This window comes from Eleutherodactylus coqui, chromosome 3, assembly GCF_035609145.1.
Source record: "Eleutherodactylus coqui strain aEleCoq1 chromosome 3, aEleCoq1.hap1, whole genome shotgun sequence".
Classification (NCBI taxonomy): Eukaryota; Metazoa; Chordata; class Amphibia; order Anura; family Eleutherodactylidae; genus Eleutherodactylus; species Eleutherodactylus coqui.
In genome coordinates this window covers 88,018,752-88,043,192 of record NC_089839.1, presented here as the reverse complement: position 1 = coordinate 88,043,192, position 24,441 = coordinate 88,018,752, and the positions used below count along the sequence as shown (strand labels likewise).

The following is a 24,441-nucleotide window of genomic DNA, read 5'->3' as shown; positions in this document are numbered from 1 at the left end:
TCGCTGTTCTGCTTTTGGAACAGAAAAACTGAAGACGTAAATAAATGTTTCAATTTTTTCCTCAACGATCTCAATGGGTTTTCAAAAAAAAAAAAATGGAATGCTCTCAGATTTGTTTTGCTCCGCCATGTTTCTGTTTTTTTAACAGAACAAATGATAAAGCAAATTACGCTATTTGTTCCAATAAGAAAACGGAGACAAACAGAAGGGATGCAAACTGAAAGCATTCTGTTTATTTGAAAATGGCGTAAAAAGGAAAGGTTTATTTACGTTTTAATTCTGTTTCTTATTCCATAAAGAAGGACAAAGAGACAGAAAGCCCTGAGGCCAGTCTCCCACGACCGGATTTGAATTGCGGAATTCGCGATCGTCGCCGATGCGGACGATCCGTGGTATTCTGCATTCATTTTAAAAAAAAATATTCGCATGTCCGCTCACATGATACCCTTCCCGACCCATGTCTATAGGCCTCCCACTAGCTGCTGCACGCTGATGAAACAGCTGTCTGTACATGGTTTTCTGGCTTTTGGTTTTCTGTTCCCAATCCTTGTTATAAAGACTTGTATAAAGAGTCAGACATTGATTTGCAGCAATGCTGCCTTCCAACAGGTGGCGCATTCCATATTCAGTGTTTGCATAGTTCCCAGAGGATCATGCATGGCCTTATAAAGTTTCCTCAATCACATTCTAGGTGTCTCTTCAGACAACTTCTAGGTGCTCTCCTAAACCCCTTAACATCCTGCAGGTTTGGAGTATGTATGGAGGGTCGATCCCGCGCTATACAATGCGGGTGCCAGCTGTTTCTAAGGCCCCCTGTCCACGGCTGAGGCGGAATATTGCTAACGATATTCCGCCTCGGTGAGGATCGGGGGAGCACTGACAGGTCTCTGAGATGAGCCCATCCTAATAGATAGGCTCACGGTGGCGAATCGTGGCAATCGCAGCATGCCACGATTTAAATACTGCAAGCGGAGATTCGCTATGATTATCCGCTTGTGGACGTCGGCGCTGCGCTTTCCATAGCAACCCTATGGAAAGCTTTACAGAGCGTGGTCCCTGCGCGATTTATCGCCAGCGGATGATCGCCTGTGGACAGGCAGGCTTACAGCTGACTACCGCGTGCAACTGCTCCAATAAGTTGTGCTGCTCAATGGAGCTGTTAACCATTTAAATGCCACCATCAATTCTGACAGTATTTAAACGCGCTGCCCTCCGCGACAAGATTGTGGGTTGCTGTGCGGTTGCCATGGCTTAATAGATGCTTAATCAGATCGCAGTATAATGCTATGGCATTTAATAATACTGCAGGAGCGATCAAACTACTGTATGTTTTTGTCCTCTACTGGGACTAAAATAAAAAATAAAGAAATAGTTTTAAAATGTTTTATTAATTATTAAAATAAATAAAAATGTAAAAGTAAAAAAAAAACTTTTGACATATTCATAATAAAAGAATATAAATAATAAAACCAAAAAACATATTTGGTATTGCTGCGTCCGTAAAAGTCTGATCTTTGAAAGGAACACATTATTTACCCCGCATGGTGATCGTCTTCAGGAAAAAAAAGCCCAGTATTGCGCTTTTTTTGGTCACCATCTCCAAGAAAAAATGTTATAAAAAGCAATAAGAAAATGGGCTCCAAAATGGTTCTAGTTAAAACTACAGGATGTCCCGCAAAAAATGAGCCCTTGCATAACTATGTCGATGCAAAAATAAAAAAGTTATGGCTGCTAGAAGACGGCGGTGGGATGGCGGGGGACAAGATGAGCGGGTTCAGGCTCACGGGGGACAAGATGACTGGGCTCAGGCTCACGGGGAGCAAGATGACCGGGCTCAGGCTCACGGGGAGCAAGATGACCAGGCTCAGGCTCACGGGGGACAAGATGACCAGGCTCAGGCTCACGGGGAGCAAGATGACTGGGCTCAGGCTCACGGGGAGCAAGATGACCGGGCTCAGGCTCACGGGGAGCAAGATGACCAGGCTCAGGCTCACGGGGGACAAGATGACCAGGCTCAGGCTCACGGGGGACAAGATGACCAGGTTCACGGAGGAAAAGATGACCGGGCTCAGGCTTACGGAGAAAAAGATGACCGGGCTCAGGGTCACGTATACTGGCCATGTAAAGTGAGCAGAGTTGCCAGAAAAATCTATAATGCTTGGACAGATCAGTGGCTAAAGAAGACCTGGCCGCCAAAGAAACATGATGGCTGATGCTGTCAAAGTAGATACTGGCATGGATATCACACAACTGAAAGAAGCAGTGCAAAACCGAAATACATGGAGGGAGCTCGCCTTTAGGGTCGCCGAGGGTCGTGAACGATTAAATGGCTAACAACAACAACTCTAATGTCTCCACATAATAGATCGCATGTCAGCTCAATGGGAGCGGCAAGGGATGAACAAGAATGGCAACAGAATTTGTTTTCATGCAGGAGTGTTTGCTATTTTGTACTTTTGAGCCCACATGAACAGATTCTGAAATCCTGCAAAACCTTTTTTATATACCACTGCACAACAGTGCACAACAGACAGTTGCCAACCCAATGAAGATTGGACAGCACATATCCCCGTGGAGATTCCGGAATAGCAAGGTAAAAATATACAGGTATAAAGGTGGTGCAAGGATTTACATTAGCCTTTACTTGACCAAGCCCATCAGTAACACTAGGGCTGGACAACTCTCAGATGTGTATATGGGGTTCTGACGAGATGCATAACCCCTTAGAGAATGTTCAGCGCCCTTTGCAAATATTTAATATCAATGGGAGAGGCCGCGGCCACTGCAGAGCATATGGTCAGGGGATGCCATATTGGCACAACCCTTTTAAAGCACTCATACTGTGGAGCGATTCTGCTCTGTTATGGCCGCCCTAACAGATACTTTGAACATTTACACTTTAAATTCTTTGAACTGCATCTAATGACACAGAGAAGGCTGACTGCCAAGTGTTGTTCACAAAGAGACATATTAATGTGTCATAGAACATGGAAATATCGGATCACTCAGCAGAGTATTCTGGAGGCATTCCTGCCCATCTAAGCCCTACAAACTTGATATAAGTCATATATTTCCCTGCAGAAACAGCCTGTCTGCAATTTAGAACATGACTGACAAGGTTAACAGGAGTGGAGACAAGTGACACGTCACAAGGAGCCGGACTATAGGTATCCCGAGAGTCTTACAGGAAGCACCTGCCATCTACAGCGGACCTGTCAATACAAAGATAAAGCAGACGAAGGAAAAGCAGAGCAGCCACAGGATATTAACATGTAGGGAAAAGCCGACCACAATTAGATATATGTATTACGAATAACACATGTGAAGTATTAGAAGGCTCGTTTTACACCGGCATTCATCCTCCGTTCAGGCTTTCTGTTTCTCTGTTCCATTTTTGGAGCAGAGAGATGGAAATAAATAGTTCTGTTTTTACCATCATTGATTTTAATGGTTTAAAAAGAAGAACAACACACGAATAGCAAAATGAAGCTTCCCGATTGTTTCCGTTCTGTTGGGTCTCCATTTTTTAAACAGAACACATAGCACTACAAACTGTATAATCCTTCTTAAAGGTTTGCCACCTCATATTAAAATGAACATATTGAGTCCACCTAGCTGTAAGGATTGTACACCAACCCCATCAATAAGACGAGAGGTGGATTTAATTATGTATGCAGTTGTTTGGTGAAATCTTGTGACAGATCCTCTTTAAGACCCGATAAAACATAGTTTAATCGATAAAGGACCAAGCGCTGTAAGTTTACGGCGCTTGTTCCTGAGCTTTAATCCTGGCTGATAGAAAATATACGCTGCAGGATTAACCATTTCAGTGGCGGGTTTCTTACCACCCTGTCAGACCTACCAGGGCAGGTTTTTTTTAAATGGGCCAATCCTTTAATTTCAACTAATTTTCAGATTCCAAGAGCCATAACTTTTTCATTTTTTCACTGACACGGCCATACGAGGGCTTGTAACATATAGACTCGTGGCATGCCACGATTTAAATCCCATGAGCGGAGAATCGCTATGATACTCCGCTCGTGGACACCGGGGCTGCGCTTTCCATAGCAGTGCTATGGAAAGCTTCACACAGCGTGATTTGCTGGCGGACAGGTAGCCTTATGCTGAAAAAAGTTGTACGAACCACATTGCAGATTCCCACTGAAGTCAATGAGATGTGATAGAGACATAGATTTAGGGAAGGAAGCTCCAGGGGAACTCCACTAAAGTTTTGCAATTCACTGAACGTTTCGCAGCATGGTCTTCATCTATTGCAGCTTAGTTTGTAGGTATTCTAGTAAACTCTTACTGAATCTTGGCCACGTGGTCTGTGAACCACAAGGGGATAAATCAATCCTGATGTGGGGAATATTTAATTTATCATTTATGTATTCATTGAGATGGTTGTATGGGAGCCGCATAAATCACAGAAGCTGCACGGCACCGAAGTGATAATCTATTCACTAAGCAGGCAGCGTGAGAGTAGCCATATGCACGCAAAGTTACTCTTCAACTGATGCAAGTATGGTAATTAGTCGGCCACTTGTCTCCATGGTAACCAAGAATTCCATGCTGTTTGGATCCTATCGCAAGAAACCTGTGATCCGCGGTTTCTTTTTTTTCCAATGTGATAAGCTGGAGGCTCTGCACGCCGCACTTTATATCTAGTCGTAAGATTTGTTGTGCACATTTATAAAATGAGCTAAATAAAGGCTATTTTTTTTTTTACAAATGCTGCACCGTGTGCTCATTGGAAAATCATCATAAGAGAGATGATCAATGGAGGAACCAATGCCAGTCAGCTGCTGCAAAAGCCAATAAAGTCTTGGGGTGTATTAAAAGAGGTATAGGGGCAAGGGACGAGAACATTATCCCTCCACTACATAAGGCACTTGTCAGGCCCCACATAGAATACTGTGTACAGTTCTGGACAACGGTGCTCAGAAAAGATGTTACAGTGCTTGAGGGGGTTCAAAGAAGGACAACTATACTATTAAATGGAATGGAAGGACTAGAATATTCAGAAAAGCTATCAAAATTAGGATGAATCACCCTGGAAAAAAGACGACTAAGGGGCGACCAAATAAGTATGTATAAATATATGAGGGGACAATACAAGGATCTCTCCCATGATCTGTTTATACCCAGGACTACAACTGTAACAAGAGGGCATCCGCTACGTCTAGAAGAAAGCAGGTTTCATCACCAACACAGGAGGGGGTTCTTTACTGTAAGAGCAGTGAGACTGTGGAACTCTCTGCCTGAGGATGTGGTGATGGCAAAATCCATAGAGCAGTTTAAGAGGGGACTAGATGCCTTTCTAGAGTGGAAGGATATTACAGGATATAGACATTAGGTGATCAGCGGGTTTGTAGTTCTGGGTCTTACAGTTAGGTAGGAACTCTCAAGGTTGATCCAGGGATTATTCTGAGTGCCATTATGGAGTCGGGAAGGAATTTTCCCCCAAATGGCCTAAGTGGCTGCTGCCTCTTGGGGTTTTTGCCTTCCTCTGGATCAACTAGAGGGTGGAAATAGGCTGAACTAGATGGACATTGTCTTCATTCAGCCTAGCATACTATGTTACTATGATCATAAGCAAGAAATTAAGAATGGTTTATATACAGCACACAGGGGTCTAAGAAAACCAGTAGTGTAACCCATCACATCCTGGTTGTCGTACAAGTGATGAAGAGAGAATAACGCTACACTCACATCCACATTGTGCTCCCCGTTCTTCTTTTCCCTTCTCCGACCAGAAAAATGGAAATTTACCGATCCGTTAAAAGACCCGTTAATTTCAATTTAAAAAAAAATCTCTTCCGTTCTCTTCAGCCGGCATCCATTCTGTCGCGGTTCCATTTTTTGGATGGATAAAATAGTGCAGCGCTATTTCTTCTGTTCAAAACTTTGCCGGATGTATCAAACTTTTGTTAAAAATGAACACGCTTTGTTTCCATTACGCACCCGTTTCTGGTCATTTTGCTTTTATTTTATTACGGATCAGTTAAAACGGATATATAACACCGATGGAAGCGGAGACTAATAAGACCGGGGCAACATACATGAAATTCATAAGATTGCTGAATGAAGAAACTGCCTTAAGGGCTAAGGCTTTCTGTTTTCTTGTTCCATTTAGGGAGCAGAAAAACAGCAACCCCTGGCCGAATGGATCAGTCTGATGACGGAACCAAACAGCGCCGAGCAGACCCCATTATAGTCAGTGCAGTCTGTTTGGCTTCCACCTGGCCAGCCAGGCGTTCACAGGACAAAATAGTGCCGCATGCTGCATTTTTCTCCTGTTTTTTCATGTAAATTCCTAAAAAACAAACTGAACTGAATACAACAGTTTTTCTGTACAGTTAATTTAAAAAAACATAGTTTAGGAACCAGTTAACCCCCTCCAAGAAAACAAATTCACTTTATTACAGTCCAAATAAAACAACTTTCACAGCCATAAGTCAAAAACTGAAAAAAGTTACCTGCCTATATTAAACCATAGGCAGATTAGCTATTTGGCCTCTGGGAACCATCAACACAGTAGCTCAGTAGTTGGAACCGCTTCCGTGTAGCGCTGGGCTCTTGGATTCAATTACACCCGAGAGGAACCTCAGCATGGAGTTTGTTTGTTCTACCGTATTTGCATAGGTTTTATTTTTTCACACTCCAAAAATACACCAAAACAGTAAGCTAATTAGAAATAATAATACCAGAGTGGTCGGAAGTTAGAACAAAGGTGGGAGTATGAGAAAAAGTAACAGAATTAGAATAGGAACCAACATCAGTGGCGCACGCTTCTGGGCTGGGTGGGTTCACGCGTGGCAGAATTGCCGCGGAATTTTCATCTGGACTTTCGGCATGGAAAATCCGCCAGCAATCTTAAACCAGAGCCTAAGCAGCAAAATGGCCAAGATTTGCAATTCGACTTCAGAATGCATTTTCGCTAAAAATCTGAATTTTCAAGCCAATCTTGCTTATAATCACTGTTTGATGCAAAGTTGCATGAAGGTTGTTGCGTCCATTAATTATTAAAGTGGTATTCCTTTCTTGAGAAGTTATTCCCTATCCATATGACAAAAGATAAACTTGCTAACCGCTGGTGGTCCAACCACTGGGACCCCCATCAATACTGAGAAATCCTACCCTGCGATTCCCGAAAATTTTACAGCAGATTAAAGAGGGTCCAAGCACTTGGCAATCTACGTTGTTCCCATTCACCTAAATTGTCAAACACTTGAGTAGGATGAGCTGAGCAGATTCAGGTGTATAAATAAATTTTAAGACGATTTAGGACTACTAGTAATCTATTCATTTAAATGTCTTCTTATTGTGGGCTTAAGAGTCCAGTGGGCGGCTCTACTCAGTGACTGACAGCATTCTTTGTATAAGTGCTTAGACAGAAATAGCTGTCAATCACTGTCTGGACCGCCCACTGGATTCTCAGCCCAGAATAGGCAGGGGATTAACCCTTTCCAATCCAATTTGTATCCTGGTTTTCCTAGGGGGCTTACTCTTTTTCTGCCATTATACAACGGCACTATCTGCTGGCTAAAGCCAGTAATGCATGAGATGACATGTTGGATAGGCTCTGACAGCAGAGAGGCTGGCAATACACAGTAAGAGAACCCGAACGGACATCTTCAAACATCAGAGCTGTACAGCCTTAAATCATAAATGTCTTAAGACGTCAGACAGTGGAATGGAAAGGGTTATCTTAAATCCTCTCTCCAAAAATATATATCCATCTGCTCAACGTCTCCTGCTTGAAAAGGGTTCCTTCAGAGTGAAATGCATTTTTTGAATGTGCCGTGTTCCCTTTAAAATACTACCCTACAGCTTGACACAATTAATCCTGACATTTTTATAAATATCCCAATACCAATGGTAAACAATAGAGAAGTGAATGGGCCGATTACACCCATCCCCAGATATCAGGCAGACAGATAACATACAGCATTCTCACAAAGTTGAATTTCCGTGCAGAGATTTGGAAAAGGAAATTTACAACTCTAGGGTCATATCCTGTAACAACATTCCATTTAAAGGATGGAGCAAGCAAGACATTGCAAGAATCTAGTTTACAATCCAGAAATATCTGACTCCTCCCATCCATCTGGCTATCTCTCTCGTTCCCCTCTAATTCATTTTCACTTAATAAAGCACATTCGTTAAATTAAAATGGGTTACAATACTTTTGAATGATTTGGGTCATTGGCTACGTTCACATCTATGCCGGTGGTTCCAACTTGAGCCTCTGGTTGATTCAGCACAAAAAATCTCGGTTGACATGCCAGAAACTGGACAGACCCCCATTATAGACAATGGTGTCCGTCTGGTACCACTTGGGTCTAGTATGTGCTGGATTCGACATTTTCAATATTTTTGTCATTCGTCTCTCTTAAAGGAATCGAACAATGGAAATCCCACCACAGTGTAGAAGAGGATGTGAATGTTGCTTTAGTTGCCTAATAGCTTTTTCAAACTCTTGTCCACACTATGATTGTATACATTTTTAAGCCTAAATTGCGATTCTTTTCTAATTACAGTATGCCCCACAGTGCTGCCTTCCTTGCATTTTGAGACATTTTTCTTTAGTTCTTGAATCGATAGTCAATAGGGAAAAACACTACAAACCTACAAGTACTCGCTGCGGTATTACATATAAAAAGTCCTACCAACTTTGAAATGCAGGTGCTAATTTTGTAGCCTCGAGCTGTCTCTGTTATTTGATTTTTGCGCACATTTCAGCAACTGAGAGTCTACTCTGGCCATCAAGATTAGGGAGTTTCTGCAACATATGCATCAATTTCGGCAAATCCCATTTTGTGCAACCAATCTGCCAGGTGTGAACGTACCCTATGAAACCAGTATGCTGATGAATTGGCCCACTAAGTACAGTAATAATTAAAGCGCATAATTTGTTGTATTTTAAATGAGACACGTTTATTAAAAAAAACACAATAAAAAACAAAGGGATCCATACACGATATGAAAGCAACAGTATTACATTCAACCTGACAAAGATTAACCGTTTATGTAACTGCAGCCTTTGAAGATACCGTATTTCCCCGAAAATAAGACAGTGTCTTATATTAATTTTTGTTCAAAAAGGTTTAAGTTTTTTACATGTATAGCTGCCTGGACACTATTTAAATTGACTTTTTTAATTAACTGTTAACAGGGTTTAATTTGGGAGTAGGGCTTATATTTCAAGCATCCTCAAAAAGCCTGAAAAATCATTTTGCATCCTCAAAAATTCTGCTATGTCTTATTTTCAATGAAACAGGGTACTAGCAAATGAATAGCCAAGGTATATTTTTGGTAAGGGATAATATTACAGCCTTTTAGGCACTAATGGAAATCACTTAAAGGAGTATACCCAGAATGACAGGTCATCGCCTATCCTGTAAGTGACTGGTGGGAGTCTGACCCCTTGGACCCATACCAATTACTAGAACGGGGAATCTGTAATGAGTTTTAATAGAGTGGCAGCTGTGTAAACTATGCTAACTTTTCAGACAACTTGTTCTCATTTAATAGCCTGGATGTGTCTCATCAATCTTCTAATATACTTTCATTATAATTTGTTTTTAACTGTAAATCAAAGCTGATGTGCAGCCCCTCTGCAATCCACTGCTTGTCATTAGGCATTCAGCTTCTCTAGTTACTGGGATGTTTGTGAAGAAAGCCCTTTTTTCCTACAACGAAGAAGACATCCAGACTGCTCCCACAGCTCTCAGATCTGCAGTCAGTGTGTACACATTTTTTTCCTTTCCTGATGTTATATTTATCTAACCTGATAGGCACTTATCTTTATGGTAGGCATTATGTATCTCTAATTAGATGTGGGGAAAGCAGTCTAATTCTTATTGGACTGATCTCTATTTGCTGCTTTACCAGGTCTTGTGTGTTTGCATGACAGCCTATATAGAGATCTCTATATATGCTGCTCCCATGCAAACACACAAGACTCAGTAAAGCAAATATCAATCAATAAGAATTATGCTGATCTTCCCATAACAGTCTGGGCACACACACATAACGCCTACAACATAAAGGTAGCTGCGCATACCAGGCTAAGTAAATAAAATACAGGAAGAGGCAGAGATTGTGTACACACTGACTGCAGATCTGACATCCCTGTAAGTGCAGGGAACTCAGCCTGTGAAGACAGCCCCTTGTGCACAGTTAAGATTGTGTCCTAACATCCTGGTTTCTAGAGAAGCTGAAAGCCTAACAACAAGCAGTGGACTGCAGAGGGGCTGCACTTTAGCTTTCATTTTTAGTGGTAAAATAAAAAACAATTTAATGAAAATATATTACAAGATTGATGAAACACACAAGCTATTAATCGAGTATACTTTGTCTGAAAAATTACTGTCCTTTTAAGTGTTTGCCCATTATAAATATTTACAGCATGTCAATTTGAAATAAGCTATAGATGTCTTCAGGATTTTTTTTACATGGGCCAATGATTCGTCACAAATGTTTGTATGAAGGTCCGTTTGCCCAATCATCAGTCTGTGTGAATATACCTGCAAACAACCAGCAAATGAGTACACATTCGTAAGCTGATTGAACCTATTATGACGGCACAAAAATGGTCACTCGCCAGCAGTATGAGTGCAAACTGGGGAATATGTTGGCGATGAATGCAATCTATATGGGGGCAATCAGTCATATAACAATCATGTGCCCATGTTAAACCATTGCTGAGCACTGACTGACATGCTAGATTGCCAGCTGCTGCTCATTACCCACAGGCAGATTATCTGCCTGTGTAAAATTACCCTTAGGCCTCTTTCACACGGGGACCTATGTGCACAAAAATCCCGCATGTAAAACTCGCCACTATTAGAACCAATGGTTTACTATGGGAGCGTTCAGATGTTTTTTGCATGTCTAAAATTCCTTCATCTGACTGTTCCCATAGGAAACCATTGGTTCTAATAGCACCAAATTTTTTACACCTGATTTTTGCACGCTTAGGTCCTTGTGTGAAAGAGGCCTTAATCGTGGGGGTCAGACCTAAAACCTAAGACCTCACATAATTCTAGATAACATGGGTGCAGATTTACTAGTATGCAGATGAGTGGAAGCCACACGTGTATGGTCGCTTGCTAATGACAATGTGTTATGCGGTTGCCTATCCAAGGTAAGTGGGGCAGTAAATTTTCCTGCCGTGCCCACCTGAAGTCACCAGTTACAAAAAATCCTGTGTGTAGTCTAATCCTCCAGACAAAAGTAAAGGCCCATTTAGACACAACGATTATCGCTCAAAAATCGCTCAAAGTCGTCTTTTGAGCGATAATCGTTGTGTGTAACTGCACGGACATTGTGCAGTTTTCGTTAAACCATCGCTCATTGTCATTTTTGACAGGCGGGGTATGAAGAACGCAGCGGTCCAGCTCTGTTCTCCATACCCCGCATGGAGCGTTCGACTGTATAACAGCAGGGCACTCCATGCAGAAAACAGCTGGATGCAGAAGACAAGCAGGGCCACCCCGCTTGTCTTCTGCATCCTCCGCCCTGAGCGCTCGGCTGTATAACAGCCAGGCACTTGGAGCGGGGAACAGCTGAATGCAGAAGGCAAGTGAGGACACCCCGTTTGTCTTCTGCATCCTCCGCTGGGAGCGCTTGGCTGTATGACAGCCGGGCACTCCCAGCGGGGAACAGTTGGATGCAAAGAACAAGCACCCTGCCACTTGTTCTCTGCATTCTCCGGAGCACAAGGTAATCGCTCAACGTTTCAGCGATCATCTTGCGATGTAAAAGACATCTTTTGAGCAATAATCATTGTATCTAAATGGGCCTTAGGGTGAGGCAGGAGAGTAGCGGGACTTGTTAATAGTCTATTACAATTTGTAAAATAGTAAAAGATACGTTTAATCAAGACTATTTGCAAGTTGCTTCATATGTATTTTAGAATGGAAAGCTATATATGCTATTAAGGCAAAAAAAAAGTCCCAGAACACAAAGTATGCAGAATGCAAAGTTTTGGGGAGGTTGGATCTATACTGTGTTCATAATGTATTCGTACTTTGTTTCCACTCCATGCACAAATGCCCAATCAGAAAAACACACACTATGCACCGAAAATAAAACCACCATAAGCTTCTTACCTGGTTCCAGTTTAATAACTTTAATTGCTGCCAGTTCTCCTGTATTGACATTGCGAGCCTGCAAAACAAAAGGCAAACAAAACCTTTAAGACGTGTTCTAAACCCTGCAAACAAAATGGCTAAACCGTTCATCAATGAGGAAGTAGTCATGAAAATGTGCGATGCAAGAAACATAGTTCAATTTTCAGTAAAGTCAATAAATCCAAGGGCCAACACATTTTCCACTGTGAATACCAGTCATATTCCCAAAACATGGCGCCTCTGACAATGCAGAAAGGTAAGCATGCATTGTCTGCAAGACTTTTGGGCTCATTTCTGCAAAGCTGCAATGGCGCATGCCCTTTTAAATGCAGTGTTTTGAGAAAACAAGAGTAGGAGTCTTTCCTTTATACGATTCCTTTTTTTCTTTTTTTTGTAAGCTTAAGTATGTTTTTTGCTAAAAAAAAAAAAAAAAAAAGCCAAACAATGCATTTTGATCACATAATAATGCTACATTCAATCATAGGTAATGCATCTCCTTGTGGGAAACATGCACTTAAGGTGACCATACACAGGGGAAAGTCACCGAGCCTATTGATTTTGAAGAGGTTACAGACTAACTCATGTGCATAGCGGTACCTCATCTCTACCCTTTTCGTAGATGTCAGGGGTAAGAAGAATCAGGCATATTGGATTTCAACATGACCAATCCTTTGTTCCCACAGGAGCATGCAAACTAGTGCTTTCCTCAAGGAGAAACTAAATCCCCCCTCCCATTCTTATGGGAAATAAGCAGGTGCATCACACTGTTGACTCATGTTCAGGGTCTGGTAGAGGCTTTATCCCTTCTTCATTGAAAACACAAGCATACTTGATTGACTATTAAAGGTGTATGGGTACCTTAGAACCAGAACTGGGATCAGATTCTATCATGTGTAAAATTTAACGCAATAATTGTCTTGAGTTAATTAAACATTATGGATAGTATAATAGTAACATACAGAAAAGTTGTTTCATTCCCTCCTTTGCAACCATGTGAAAATAACAAGACTAATCACTTTGTACATAGCTGCACGGTCTTGGATTGCCAATGTTTTACCCCTAAAGCTTCATCATGATCACAGGTAGTCGTCAGCGCATTCCTGATGTCATGTCCAAAACTTAAAGGAGTTTTTCAACCTCAAACTACTGATGACCCAACCTCATGTAAGGTCACCTATGGTTGATCGGGGTGAAAGGGGTGTCCGCTGCTCGGGATTCCCGACGATCAGCTGATTGAAGTGACAGAGTCGTTGTCACTTCAGTGTCTACCAGACACAGCACTATACATGGAATAGTGTCTGCGTTTGGTACTGCAGCTCACATGAGTGCTTTGGCTTCTTCGATTAGTTGATAGGTCACCTATAGTTGATCGGGGTGAAGGGGGTGTCCGCTGCTCGGGATTCCCGACGATCAGCTGATTGAAGTGACAGAGTCGTTGTCACTTCAGTGTCTACCAGACACAGCACTATACATGGAATAGTGTCTGCGTTTGGTACTGCAGCTCACATGAGTGCTTTGGCTTCTTCGATTAGTTGATCGGTGAGGATCCAAAGTGGTGGACCCTGCCAATCAACTATTGATGACCTATCATAAATAATCAATAGTTTAGTGCCAGAAAACCCCTTTAGACTTGGAGTCTCCACAACATTGCTTCGAGACTGACTATTATTTAAACCCAAGGGCAGTTTTTTAGAATGGAATACCAAATATTGCTTACAACACTGATGGACCCCATATACCAAACCCATGCCCCCTTTTGTAAGAAGCCTTTTGCCTGCGAGTAAACACTGTGCAGTGAAATGAATGTAATGTGTTAAGCATCTTAGCTGACCTTACTTGATATGCTATGACAAAACTGTCTGTTCTGGTAATGTCATACTAAGGCGTTCAGACTCCAACAAGCCAATTTCTATTTATACACAACCTGTGCCTTCATTTCAGTTAATTAAATGCAGGAATAAATGAATAGAAGATATACAAAAGGTACAGGAACCACTTTTCACTTACAAAGACTTACTAATTAGAAATGAGCGAGCATACTCGCTAAGGGCAATTACTCGATCGAGCATAGCCCTTAGCGAGTACCTGCCCGCTCGGAGGAAAAGGTTTGGCTGCCGGCGGCGGGCGGGGAGCGGCGGGGGAGAGCGGGGAGGAACAGAGGGGAGATCTCTCTCTTCCTCTCTCCCCTCCGCTCACCCCTGCTCACTGCCGCAACTCGCCTGTCACCCGTGCCAGCAGCCGAACCTTTTCCTCCGAGCGGGCAGGTACCCGCTAAGGATAATGCTCGATCGAGTAATTGTCCTTAGCGAGTATGCTCGCTCATCTCTATTACTAATATACTGCTACAGTACATCACGCCAAGCATTGGCAACGATACTTACCGCCAAGCAATTTTTGTACATACATTTCTATATTGTGGTTAAAATTAAAAAAAATTCCATCAAATCAACAGCTTAGGAAAACCCAATTGATCCTGAGAAAAGCACATTATAACAAGCGGGATAAACCCTAAGAACCATGGAACTAAAGGATGCAGGATCATAACTTTGGGAAGTTTATTGTGTTTGAGTGCAGAAGATTCAAGCTGACGGCTCCTCAAGCTATGCCACTGTCCACTAAATGCTTCTTATGGACAACCCATGAGAAAAGAACATTTTTCTATTTCCTAACAGGAGAAAAACATCATTCTGACCACAATCTGGCAACCAGACAACTCCCATGGATCAGCATACCATGTAGTGTTATTCATCCAGTAACCTTTCACGCTCTGCTTTCCTATGAAAACATCTTCCACTAAAACGTCTTCTGCTTTAAGGCTCTCGTGGTATTTTGGAGCGCATGACTATTACTACTATAATGCTGAATAGTCACGAGACTCAAGAATAATTAAAGAGAGACGAGCAACCAAAGCTGGTTGAATGTTTTACTGTAGAGTCATTCATTCCATGTCAAATGGTCTAACGCTCCCCACCTTCATATCTCAAATTGTGTTCAAAATTTGTGTATTACACGCCCATGGTATCAAAAGAAATTTCCCAAAGTTTTAGGTTCCTACAGCTAACAGTTTCGGAGTTAGACCCCCCCTCCCCCTGTTTAGAAGGGCGTCTGCAAGTGCGCACAACAATGAATAAAATGGCTTTTTTTTTTAGCTATTAATAAACTTAGAACTTCGTTAACATAAAAGCTAAAAATTGGAGGTCCTGCACAACTTTTTATGCTACGTTTAATGGTACCATTGTGAACTTTTCAGCTTCCAAAGCTAGCTTGAAAACTTTGAACGAAGGTTGCCTCAAAATCTGTCATTCTCCGCACAAGGAAATTTGGGCCACTGTAGCGTCTACCCAAAAGCTGATACAAACCTGGTATTTGTGCCATGTATTATACTAGTGGGAGTCACTATTCTGGAGAATCTCCAGCTCCTGAAGACCTACAGGCACTTCACAGCAATCCATCAAATATGTCACTGTTTACAAAAATTATACAAGTTACCATTTTTCAAGCTTAATTATAAAATAAGTGTTAGCAAAAATGTTTTTCTTACTGATACTATGTGAAAGAGATTCTTCTCGCCTACAACCTGAAGGTTGCAAGTTCAATCCCCGCATGAGTCAGGTAGCCGGAAGCCATTCTTCCGAGGTCGGTAAAATGAGAACCCAGCTTGGTGGGTTACCTGAAAGCGCTGCGGAATAAGTTGCCGCTATACAAATAACAAGATTTATTTTATTTTATCTTGCAATGCCACCTATGGTGTGGTTATAATTTCTGTCAAAGTATGGGGCTTTTAATATAAGCCAGTGAGTCCCCCCAGTCTATGGCCCATGCGGGTGCTATAAGGCATCTCTCTGAATTGTTGTTAATGGCAGCCCCATAGTCATGTAGTCTGTGCACACTCATATAGCGATTGCTGTCAAACACCGATTAGGACGGCCCAGATGACTAGCAAACAGGCAGATGATTAAATAAATGGAACTTTTATAACAAAAGTGCATATCATTCTGCAGAGCTCCTCCTCCTCCATAACCCGCTGCCTGCTGGATTGCATTTTCAATGTCACAGGTTCCTTCTAACCCCTTAAGAACCAAGCACAGTAAATTTACAGCACCTGGTCCTGGGCTGTAATCCTGGCCAATAGAAAAATATGGCGCGGGGTTAAAGCTCCTGTTCCTGCAATCAAGCAGGAGCAGTTCGGGTCCTCGGGTGCTGCTTACAGCCATCAACCCAGAGGAGAAGGAAAAGTGGATTTTATCCACTTATGCTTTCTTCTTTCTAGGCTACATAGCCCTCAATAAACACTATGTACTGCAGAGAGAAAGTGGAAGTGTTCGTTCTGCTAATTGACCTGGCAGTCATGTGATCACTGGTTGTCCCCTGCCACAGCAGAGCTGCAGGGTTCTAGCAGACCAAAACCAGCTGTTAGTGACTACGGGCACTACAGGGGGATATTTTCACTGTAACTGGGGCACCTATGGATGCCCCAGCTACAGTGGAAAAGTACTAAATTAAAACAGACAAAAAAAGACAACTTGAATGACCCCCCCCCCCCCCCCCCCCCCCCACACACACACACACACACAAGTCTTATATGATGTAATGGAGAACATACAAAAAATAAGTAAAAATAAATTACAGAATAAAATAAAATTTAAACTTAGCAGAGGGGAAGGATGTAAGCTACTGTTATCACATATGTGAATGCCGTGTTCTCAATATTTTATTGTAATCTAAGTTTTGGGAATTAGCTCCGCCCCCGTCCCATCTCTCCTCATTGAAAATAGTAAAGGGTGGCGAAATGAAGGCAGAGGGGGGGCGGGAGCTCAGAGCACTGCTCCCGGCTCTTCCAGCCTCCTCCCCATGCAGAGAGAGATGCCGTATATCGGCTGGGCGTGAAAACTCAACCGATATACGGTCGTCAGAATGCACCCAGTAGCATGCTATGCTTTTTATAAATGCAAACAATGCGATAAAGTTCTCAAGTTATAAAATAGGATAATAATGAAACAATTGCAACGAAGCAGCGGTTATTAGAAGCATTTCTGAAATCCTCACAATGACTAAGGCTTTTACACTTAGTCTACACGCAAGTCAGTTTTTTTCCCAAAAAGGGAAGTAAAACTCCTTACTTAAAATAATATTATCTTAAAGTGAATGTTTGGCATTAAACACCATTTTGCAAATCCATAGATTAAAATGATTAAATTCAGGCGTCCTGTAGCTGCCTATAGGGAGAGGTTACTATATACAATTTTAATATCAAGTCCAATGTGGAAACAGCAGCAAATCTGCAGTAAAACCAGATCCGCGCCATAATTTTAACCTTTTCCAATCCACTGTCTGATGTCTAAAGACATTCTGATTGAAGGCTGTACAGCTCCGATGTCGAAAGACGTCCGGCAGGGTATTCGTAGGGCTCCCACACACTTGCGATTGCGTTTTTTTGTTAACACGATTGTCAATGGAACTTTCTAATGTTAAAAAACGCAACAAAAACGCAGTTGTGCGCGTTGCAATGCGTTTTTTTTACAATAGAAAGTCCCATTGACATTCGCGTTAACAAAAAACGCAATCGCAAGTGTGTGGGAGCCCTCACTGTATATTACTCGCCGCCAACTTATTCTGCAGCGCTTTCAGGTAATTATTACTTATTACCCCCCACCAAGCTGGGTTCTCATTTTACCGACCTCGGAAGGATGGAAGGCTGAGTCAACCTGCGGGGATCGAATTTGCAACCTTCAGGTCGTAGGCGAGAGCTTACACTCAGCGCCACACAAGGCTTATACAAGCAATTATTCGGCAGAGGGTTGTCAAAAATAAAAGGTACCTTAGACGGAGTATTTCACCCCCCCAAAATTTTTTATAATTAAAGCCAGATAGAAAAACACATTTCATTTTTCTAATTTGTTTTTATTTTCTATGTTTTATTCTGTTGTGTATACAATACTATGCGGGCGCCCATCTTGCCTGAGCTGCAATTAGAAATATATTTTACAGCAGCCTCAGGGGTCATTCACATGATGGACAGGAGGGGACCCATTGACTTGCATGGGAGGCTGTTCCAGACATCTTCTGTGACCTCTGCAGAGGTCATTTTGCAGTGAAGGGGAGTAGATAGTCACAGCCGATTGCCTATTGTGAATGGTTGATCCTGTGTTACCTACATATAGGTGTTAGCTGTCAGTGAACTCCTGCCTGCGATGATAATGAGATGACCGCTGAAACGTTCTATACAGAATAGACTATTATTATGCTCTGTATTCAGTGTGAAAAATTCAGAATTTTAGGAATTTTTTTTAATGCAGATTATCATTTAAAAAATTCTTCAAAAAATATTTAAAACAAAAATGTAAAATTATATTATAGGTCATTTTCTGATGACACGTTCCCATTAATCCACTAAGGACCAAACACTGTAAATTTATATTGCTTCCATGTTTTAGATGTAAATGTCCCCATAGATCAGTGATGGCGAACCTTTTAGTGACCGAGTGCCCCAAGCTGCAACCCACTTATTTATTGCAAAGTGCCAACACGTCAGGGGGCGGGGCTTATCACGACGTATGATTTTACCCCCATCCTTATAAAAAGGACAGGGCCGCTTCAAAATAGACAGTGCAGATTTTGACTGCTTTTTGGATGTTGAAATTTCTGCTGAGGATATTCTGCAGCATTTCCGTCACGTGTAAACATACCCCAGTAGTAATAGTGCCCCCCACAGTGGCTTCAGTAGTAATAGTGACCCCAACAGTGGCCTCAGCAATAATAGTGACCCCCACAGTGGTTGCAGTAGTAATAGTGTCTCCCACAGTGGCCTCAGTAGTTATGGTAACCCCCACAGCAGCCTCAGCAGTAACAGTGACCCCCCCCCCCCCCCCACTCCCCCTACAGTAGCCTGAGTAGTAATAGTGACCCCCACAGCGGCCTTAGTAGTAATAGTGTTCCCCACAGTGGTCTCCGTAGTAATAGTGACCCCCAGAGTGGTCTCCGTAGTAGTAATGACCCCCACAGTGATCTCTGTAGTAGTAATGACCCCCACAGTGGTCTCTGTAGTAGTAATGACCCCCACAGTGGTCTCTGTAGTAGTAATGACCCCCACAGTGGTCTCTGTAGTAGTAATGACCCCCACAGTGGTCTCTGTAGTAGTAATGACCCCCACAGTGGTCTCTGTAGTAGTAATGACCCCCACAGTGGTCTCTGTAGTAGTAGTGACCCCCCCCCCCAAGTGGTCTCCATAGTAATAGTGACCCACACAGTGGTCTCTGTAGTAACAGTGACCCCCTAAAGTGGTCTCCATAGTAATAGTGACCCCCCCCCACACACACACAGTGGTCACAGCAGTAATAATGACCCCCCACAGCGGCCCCAATAGTAATAGTGACCCCTACAGAAGCCCCAGTAGTAAAAAGTGCCCCCCACAGTGACATCAGTAGTAATAGTGACCCCTACAGCAGCCCCAGCAGTAATATTGATCACCACAGTAGCCCCAGTAGTGATAGTGACCCCCACAGCGGCCCCAGTAGTAATGCTATTACTACTAGAGCCGATAAAGGAGACACTATTATTAATAGTATCCCTTATATCAGCCCCAGTAGTAATAGGGCCCCCCTGAGACCCACATACTTACCACCTCCTCCTCAAAGCGCCACTGTTCCTCTGCTCGGCAATGCTGCGAACATCAGTGTGTGCAGCCGGACACCCCCCACTGCTTTGTGGAACCAAGGAGGAAATGTCAGGGAAGGAGGATCCCGGGTGCACAATAAAGTTACAGTGTGTGCCTGGGATCAGCACCACTATCAGTGACGCTGAGTGAATACCGGCCGAGGAGCTGCGGCATTCATGTGGTATTAGGGGGCTCTGCGTGCCGTCTCTGGAGCGCATGCCATGGGTTCGCCTACCACTGCCATAGATGAATAAGTAAAGGAAGACTTTCTGTAAATTCCGGTAGTTTGTATTTTTATGCATTCTGCACGACAGGTATTACAATTATGTATGCTAAAGAAAAATCTCCTGAGTAATACGTTTGATGGCATAGAAATAGCACGTTTATCCATTCTCCGCTATCTAATAATGCTGCTTCAGTTTTTTACTTTTAGAGCATTTATATGAATCGATGTACCCGAAGGAATATTACTCACTGCGCAATTGAACCAACAAATGCTTTTCACACCTCTAAATAAGCGCCTGAGGACCGCAGACTTATGAGTGGATAGACTTGAAAGATCTTCTGTTTCTCTTCAGTACCAGAAGTTAGCTCACAGCAATCCTTAATTTCACTTTGTGACAGGGGACAATGTAGGCTTCACAGTTATCTTCTCACCATCTACCTGCAAGTCCGCACCCTGGCTAATATGGAGTTAAGCAGATAGGTTTGATCTGCAGGTCAGTAAACCTTTCTCTGCCTCATGCTTACATAATGTGGCTTCCAGATTGAACACTGCGGTTCTGGATTATATTACTGAAAAACTAATTGACTGATTTACAGAGAATACGTTAATTTCTTCTGGCGATATCCAAGCTGTCTCCTATATCATGCAAGAAAGAAGGCTAGGAGAACACTTAATAGCTGTCTACAATTATCTGAAGGGCTGTCACAGTAGAGAGGGATCAGCCCTACTCTCATTTGTACAAGGAAAGACTAGAAGCAATGAGATGAAACTGAAAGGGAGGAGACACAGATTAGATATTAGACAGTGAGGGGGATCAATGAGTGGAACAGGTTCCCACAGGAGGTGGTGAGTTCTGCTTCAATGGAAGCCTTCAAACAAAGGCTGGACAAATATCTGTCTGGGATGATTAAGTGAATCCTGCACTGAGCAGGGGTTGGACCCGATGACCCTGGAGGTCCCTTCCAGCTCTATGATTCTATAATTCTACTATGCTAGCGATGTTATCCTACACCTAGGGCTGCGCAATTTGGTAAAAAATTCTCAGCTTAATTCTAGTCAATCTCTTCTAGATTTTTTATGTTAATCTCAATTCTTTTTGTTTTTATTTATGAGCAAGCTAAAAATACCACAATACATTTTTTTTAATAAAAAAACAAACAAAAAACATGCAGCTTGAAAAAGTTGATTAAAATGTGGATCAATTCATACAACCCCTAGAAGAAGTAGTTGTTTTTCTCTTTAAAACTGGGCACGCAGTTACATCTCAGGCATATATGCAAATGATTAAAGTTGTGGAGTGATAAGATGAATGATCTTGTCACCGGAGGTCCTAAAAGTGGTTCCCCCCCTTGGCCTATAAAAAGGGTCTCAGAGACTCCTTGTGTGTAGTGACCTCTTCTTCTGCTTGTGTAGAGCTTGTTGACCACTAGACGCCTCTACGACGCAGAGAAGAGATTTCACCCCGTTACCAGAGTCTGAGAGGGGCGCGTTATTAGAAAGCGAGAAGCTGGATGGTTGTATCGATGAATTGTTCCCCACCAGCTGTCTGACCAGACTGTTAGGAGGTGTTGGGACCAGTAGATGTGGGAGGGCACACAAAGTGACAGACCACCTGTAGAGAGGATCAACCCTGAGCAGCGCCAACTGTTTCATTGTCTGCCACCCAGAGATAGCTGGCACCATCATTAGATCCCTGTGTCTTTTGGAAGCATTTCCAGGCACTTGGCTGAAGGACATTTGTGTTAATGGCCATTAATGTTCATTTGCATGTAAAAGCACCTGCATAAGTTGTTTGCAGAGTTCTCCTTAGGGCTTCCAGCAGATTGCATTGTTCTCTCCTGGAAGGTGTAAACATGCTGTGGATAGAACAGCATGCGGTCTATTGAGAGATAAACATGTTTGCTTTATTTCTCAGTGGCTGAACAATGGATTTTAAGTTAACTTTAAATTCATCGTTCAAATGAAAAGTGCACGATGCCCGTGTCTGTCTACATGTAATACTTATCGCTCATTTTGGGCCGTTTGAACACATTTTGAGAAATAATCGTTGTGTGTAAAAGGGCCTTAGACAGAAGGAGAGATAGCTGTGTAGTATTGAGTGGGTGTGGTTGTGCTCCCCAGCTACTTCATGAGAGAGACCAGCCGATCAGTGCTATGAATGTCCCAGTCAGAAACTGGAATGTAGGACAGCCTGCAAACCAAGTATTTGGCTTTCTAAATGCATGACAAGGAAAAAACAATGCAGAAAGCAGATAAGTGCCTCATTGTTTTCTCTGCAGGAACTTGATATGCATGTATTGCTTTTTCATGCACAGAAGGGTTTCCATAGCCTTTAAACATTTTTATTTTCAGGCCAGATTGGCCAGCCCCAATTCCAATTGACCAGAATGGATGTCCTTTTTTCTTCGGCATAGTGAAAAACCACATGGCTCAGCTGTCGAGGGTATCATACATTGATTAGATAAAATTAGATTTAAGTAAAATTGGGATTCTTGCTAAAATGACAAACAGAATTTCCAACGGAAAGAAGGAAAACAGGATATGCAAAGTGTGAAAAGCATCAATGCATTGCAGACACTAAACAATAGCATAGTAAGCCAGGAACTCAACTTCCAAACTACACAGACTACAATCATCTATGAGATATAGATATATATACATACATACATACATATATCTCACGTACATCAGGATTAGAGTCTACCCAATAATGGGTGGGCGGCAGCAGGGGAGCACTAGTGACAGGCAGCAGCGGTATGTTTTTATTAGCACTTTACATTCTTGATCATTTTTTACATCTCTTTTAATGACGGCTCTGTAGCAATAACAGGATTTGGATGGATAGAAGGCTTTTCCACTGATGAGTCAAACTGCAATTTGGCTAGCGTAACTTATGAAAAATGTAGTTTTGATGCAATCATCCTCTAGTACACTCATAGGTTGGGAAATGTATGACTGTCCTGCAGCTCCTCTCTAGATCCCATGAATGTATTGTGCTTTTCAGCTCCGTCGTTCATCTTCTCCAATGCACTTCACATCAGCTGTTTTTATCAAGTAACTAATCGTTAGAAGGAGAGGGCATTCTTTATCTGTAGGGGGTCTTACTAGCCACCTCTTCTTTTTCCAAGAGCGCCACTCCAAGGATCCTTTTAGACGAGCCGATTCTCATTTGACCGAGCCAGTGACGTCACCGCCGGCTCGTTCGCTCTCGGGCAGCCGGTTTATACAGGCAGATACATCATTGGCTTGATCAAAGGAGAATCGTTCAGACTTTCCCATTCGCCATATAAAGTGACCGAGAGGGACTGAACGAGTGCCGATTAGACTGAACAATTAGTGAACGAGCCAACGATTGCTTTTTATGCCCGCAGGAAATAAGCAACAAACAAATAGTGAACGATTCTCGTTTGTCATTCAGTCGTTGGCCTGCGGTTAGACCAAACGATTAGCCTTCATTTTCGCTCGTTTGAACCATTTTTTTAACGATAATCGTTCTGTCTAAAAGCTCCTTCATTCATAGACTCTCAGCTCAACCCAATTACTTGAAGGTAAGTAAATGTTGAATGAAGATTGTCATACTGGAGATCATAGGCCTCCTGCAGACGGACGGAAATTCCGCGGTAGGATTTCCCGCAGAATTTCCACCCGTGCCTGCTGCCATAGGACTGCATTACATAATGCAATCCTATGCACACAGCCGCGATTTGTCCGCGTGAAAACACGCGCAGAAAACAAATCGCGACATGTTCTATTTCTGTGCAGGTCTCGCAAAGTCCTGCACAGAAACGTCACTAGTGATCCGCTGGCTCTGCGCATGCGCCGCCTGGGCGGCAGCTGGCACATAGAAGAGCTAGGAGACGCTGGAGCGGGTAAGCCACAGCGGTCACTGAAGCGGCACGGGTCGGATCCGGCTGCGAGAATTCTCTCAGCGGGATCCGACCTGGCCGTCTGCAGGCGGCCATGTGGAATAAAAAATAAATCTCCTCCACTTTATATAAACTCCATGTCAGCATCGTCAGCTGCGATTATTGTATACACAAACTTCCACATACAGGAAGCAATATATGCACCATTTCTGCTGTTTATAACACAAGCCACCACCAACAGCGTCCAACAGCCCCCCACTGACTCCCAATGGGGTCCGTCAGGCTTCTGCTGCTTTGACGACAAGAACAATACATGCAGCACTATTCTTCCTACCAAATCTGATAAAACTGCTGATGGAGACTCGATTGTGTAAACCACAGGAAATTCATTGTAACCATAGTGTAAGCCACTAAAATTATATTGATTAACCCAACTTAAGGACCAAACACAGTACATTTTTGGCGCTTGGTCCTGTGCTTTAACCCTTTGCAATTCAGTATAGTATATTAAGATTTCCATGTCTCGAGGCAGCAGTGAAATATTTTTTTTGCCCA

At 42.6% G+C, this 24,441-nt stretch overlaps 1 protein-coding gene across 4 annotated transcripts in view; it reads right to left on the bottom strand.

Moving 5' to 3' along the window:
• The window catches only part of MAP4K3 (mitogen-activated protein kinase kinase kinase kinase 3), a 265,723-nt gene that overhangs the window by 168,220 nt on the left and 73,062 nt on the right, over window positions 1-24,441 (bottom strand). For all 4 annotated transcript variants that reach the window (XM_066595838.1, XM_066595839.1, XM_066595840.1 and 1 more), the window contains exon 2: window positions 12,120-12,177. In XM_066595838.1, coding sequence (XP_066451935.1) covers window positions 12,120-12,177 — 58 coding nt within the window. The remainder of the gene's footprint in view (window positions 1-12,119; window positions 12,178-24,441) is intronic.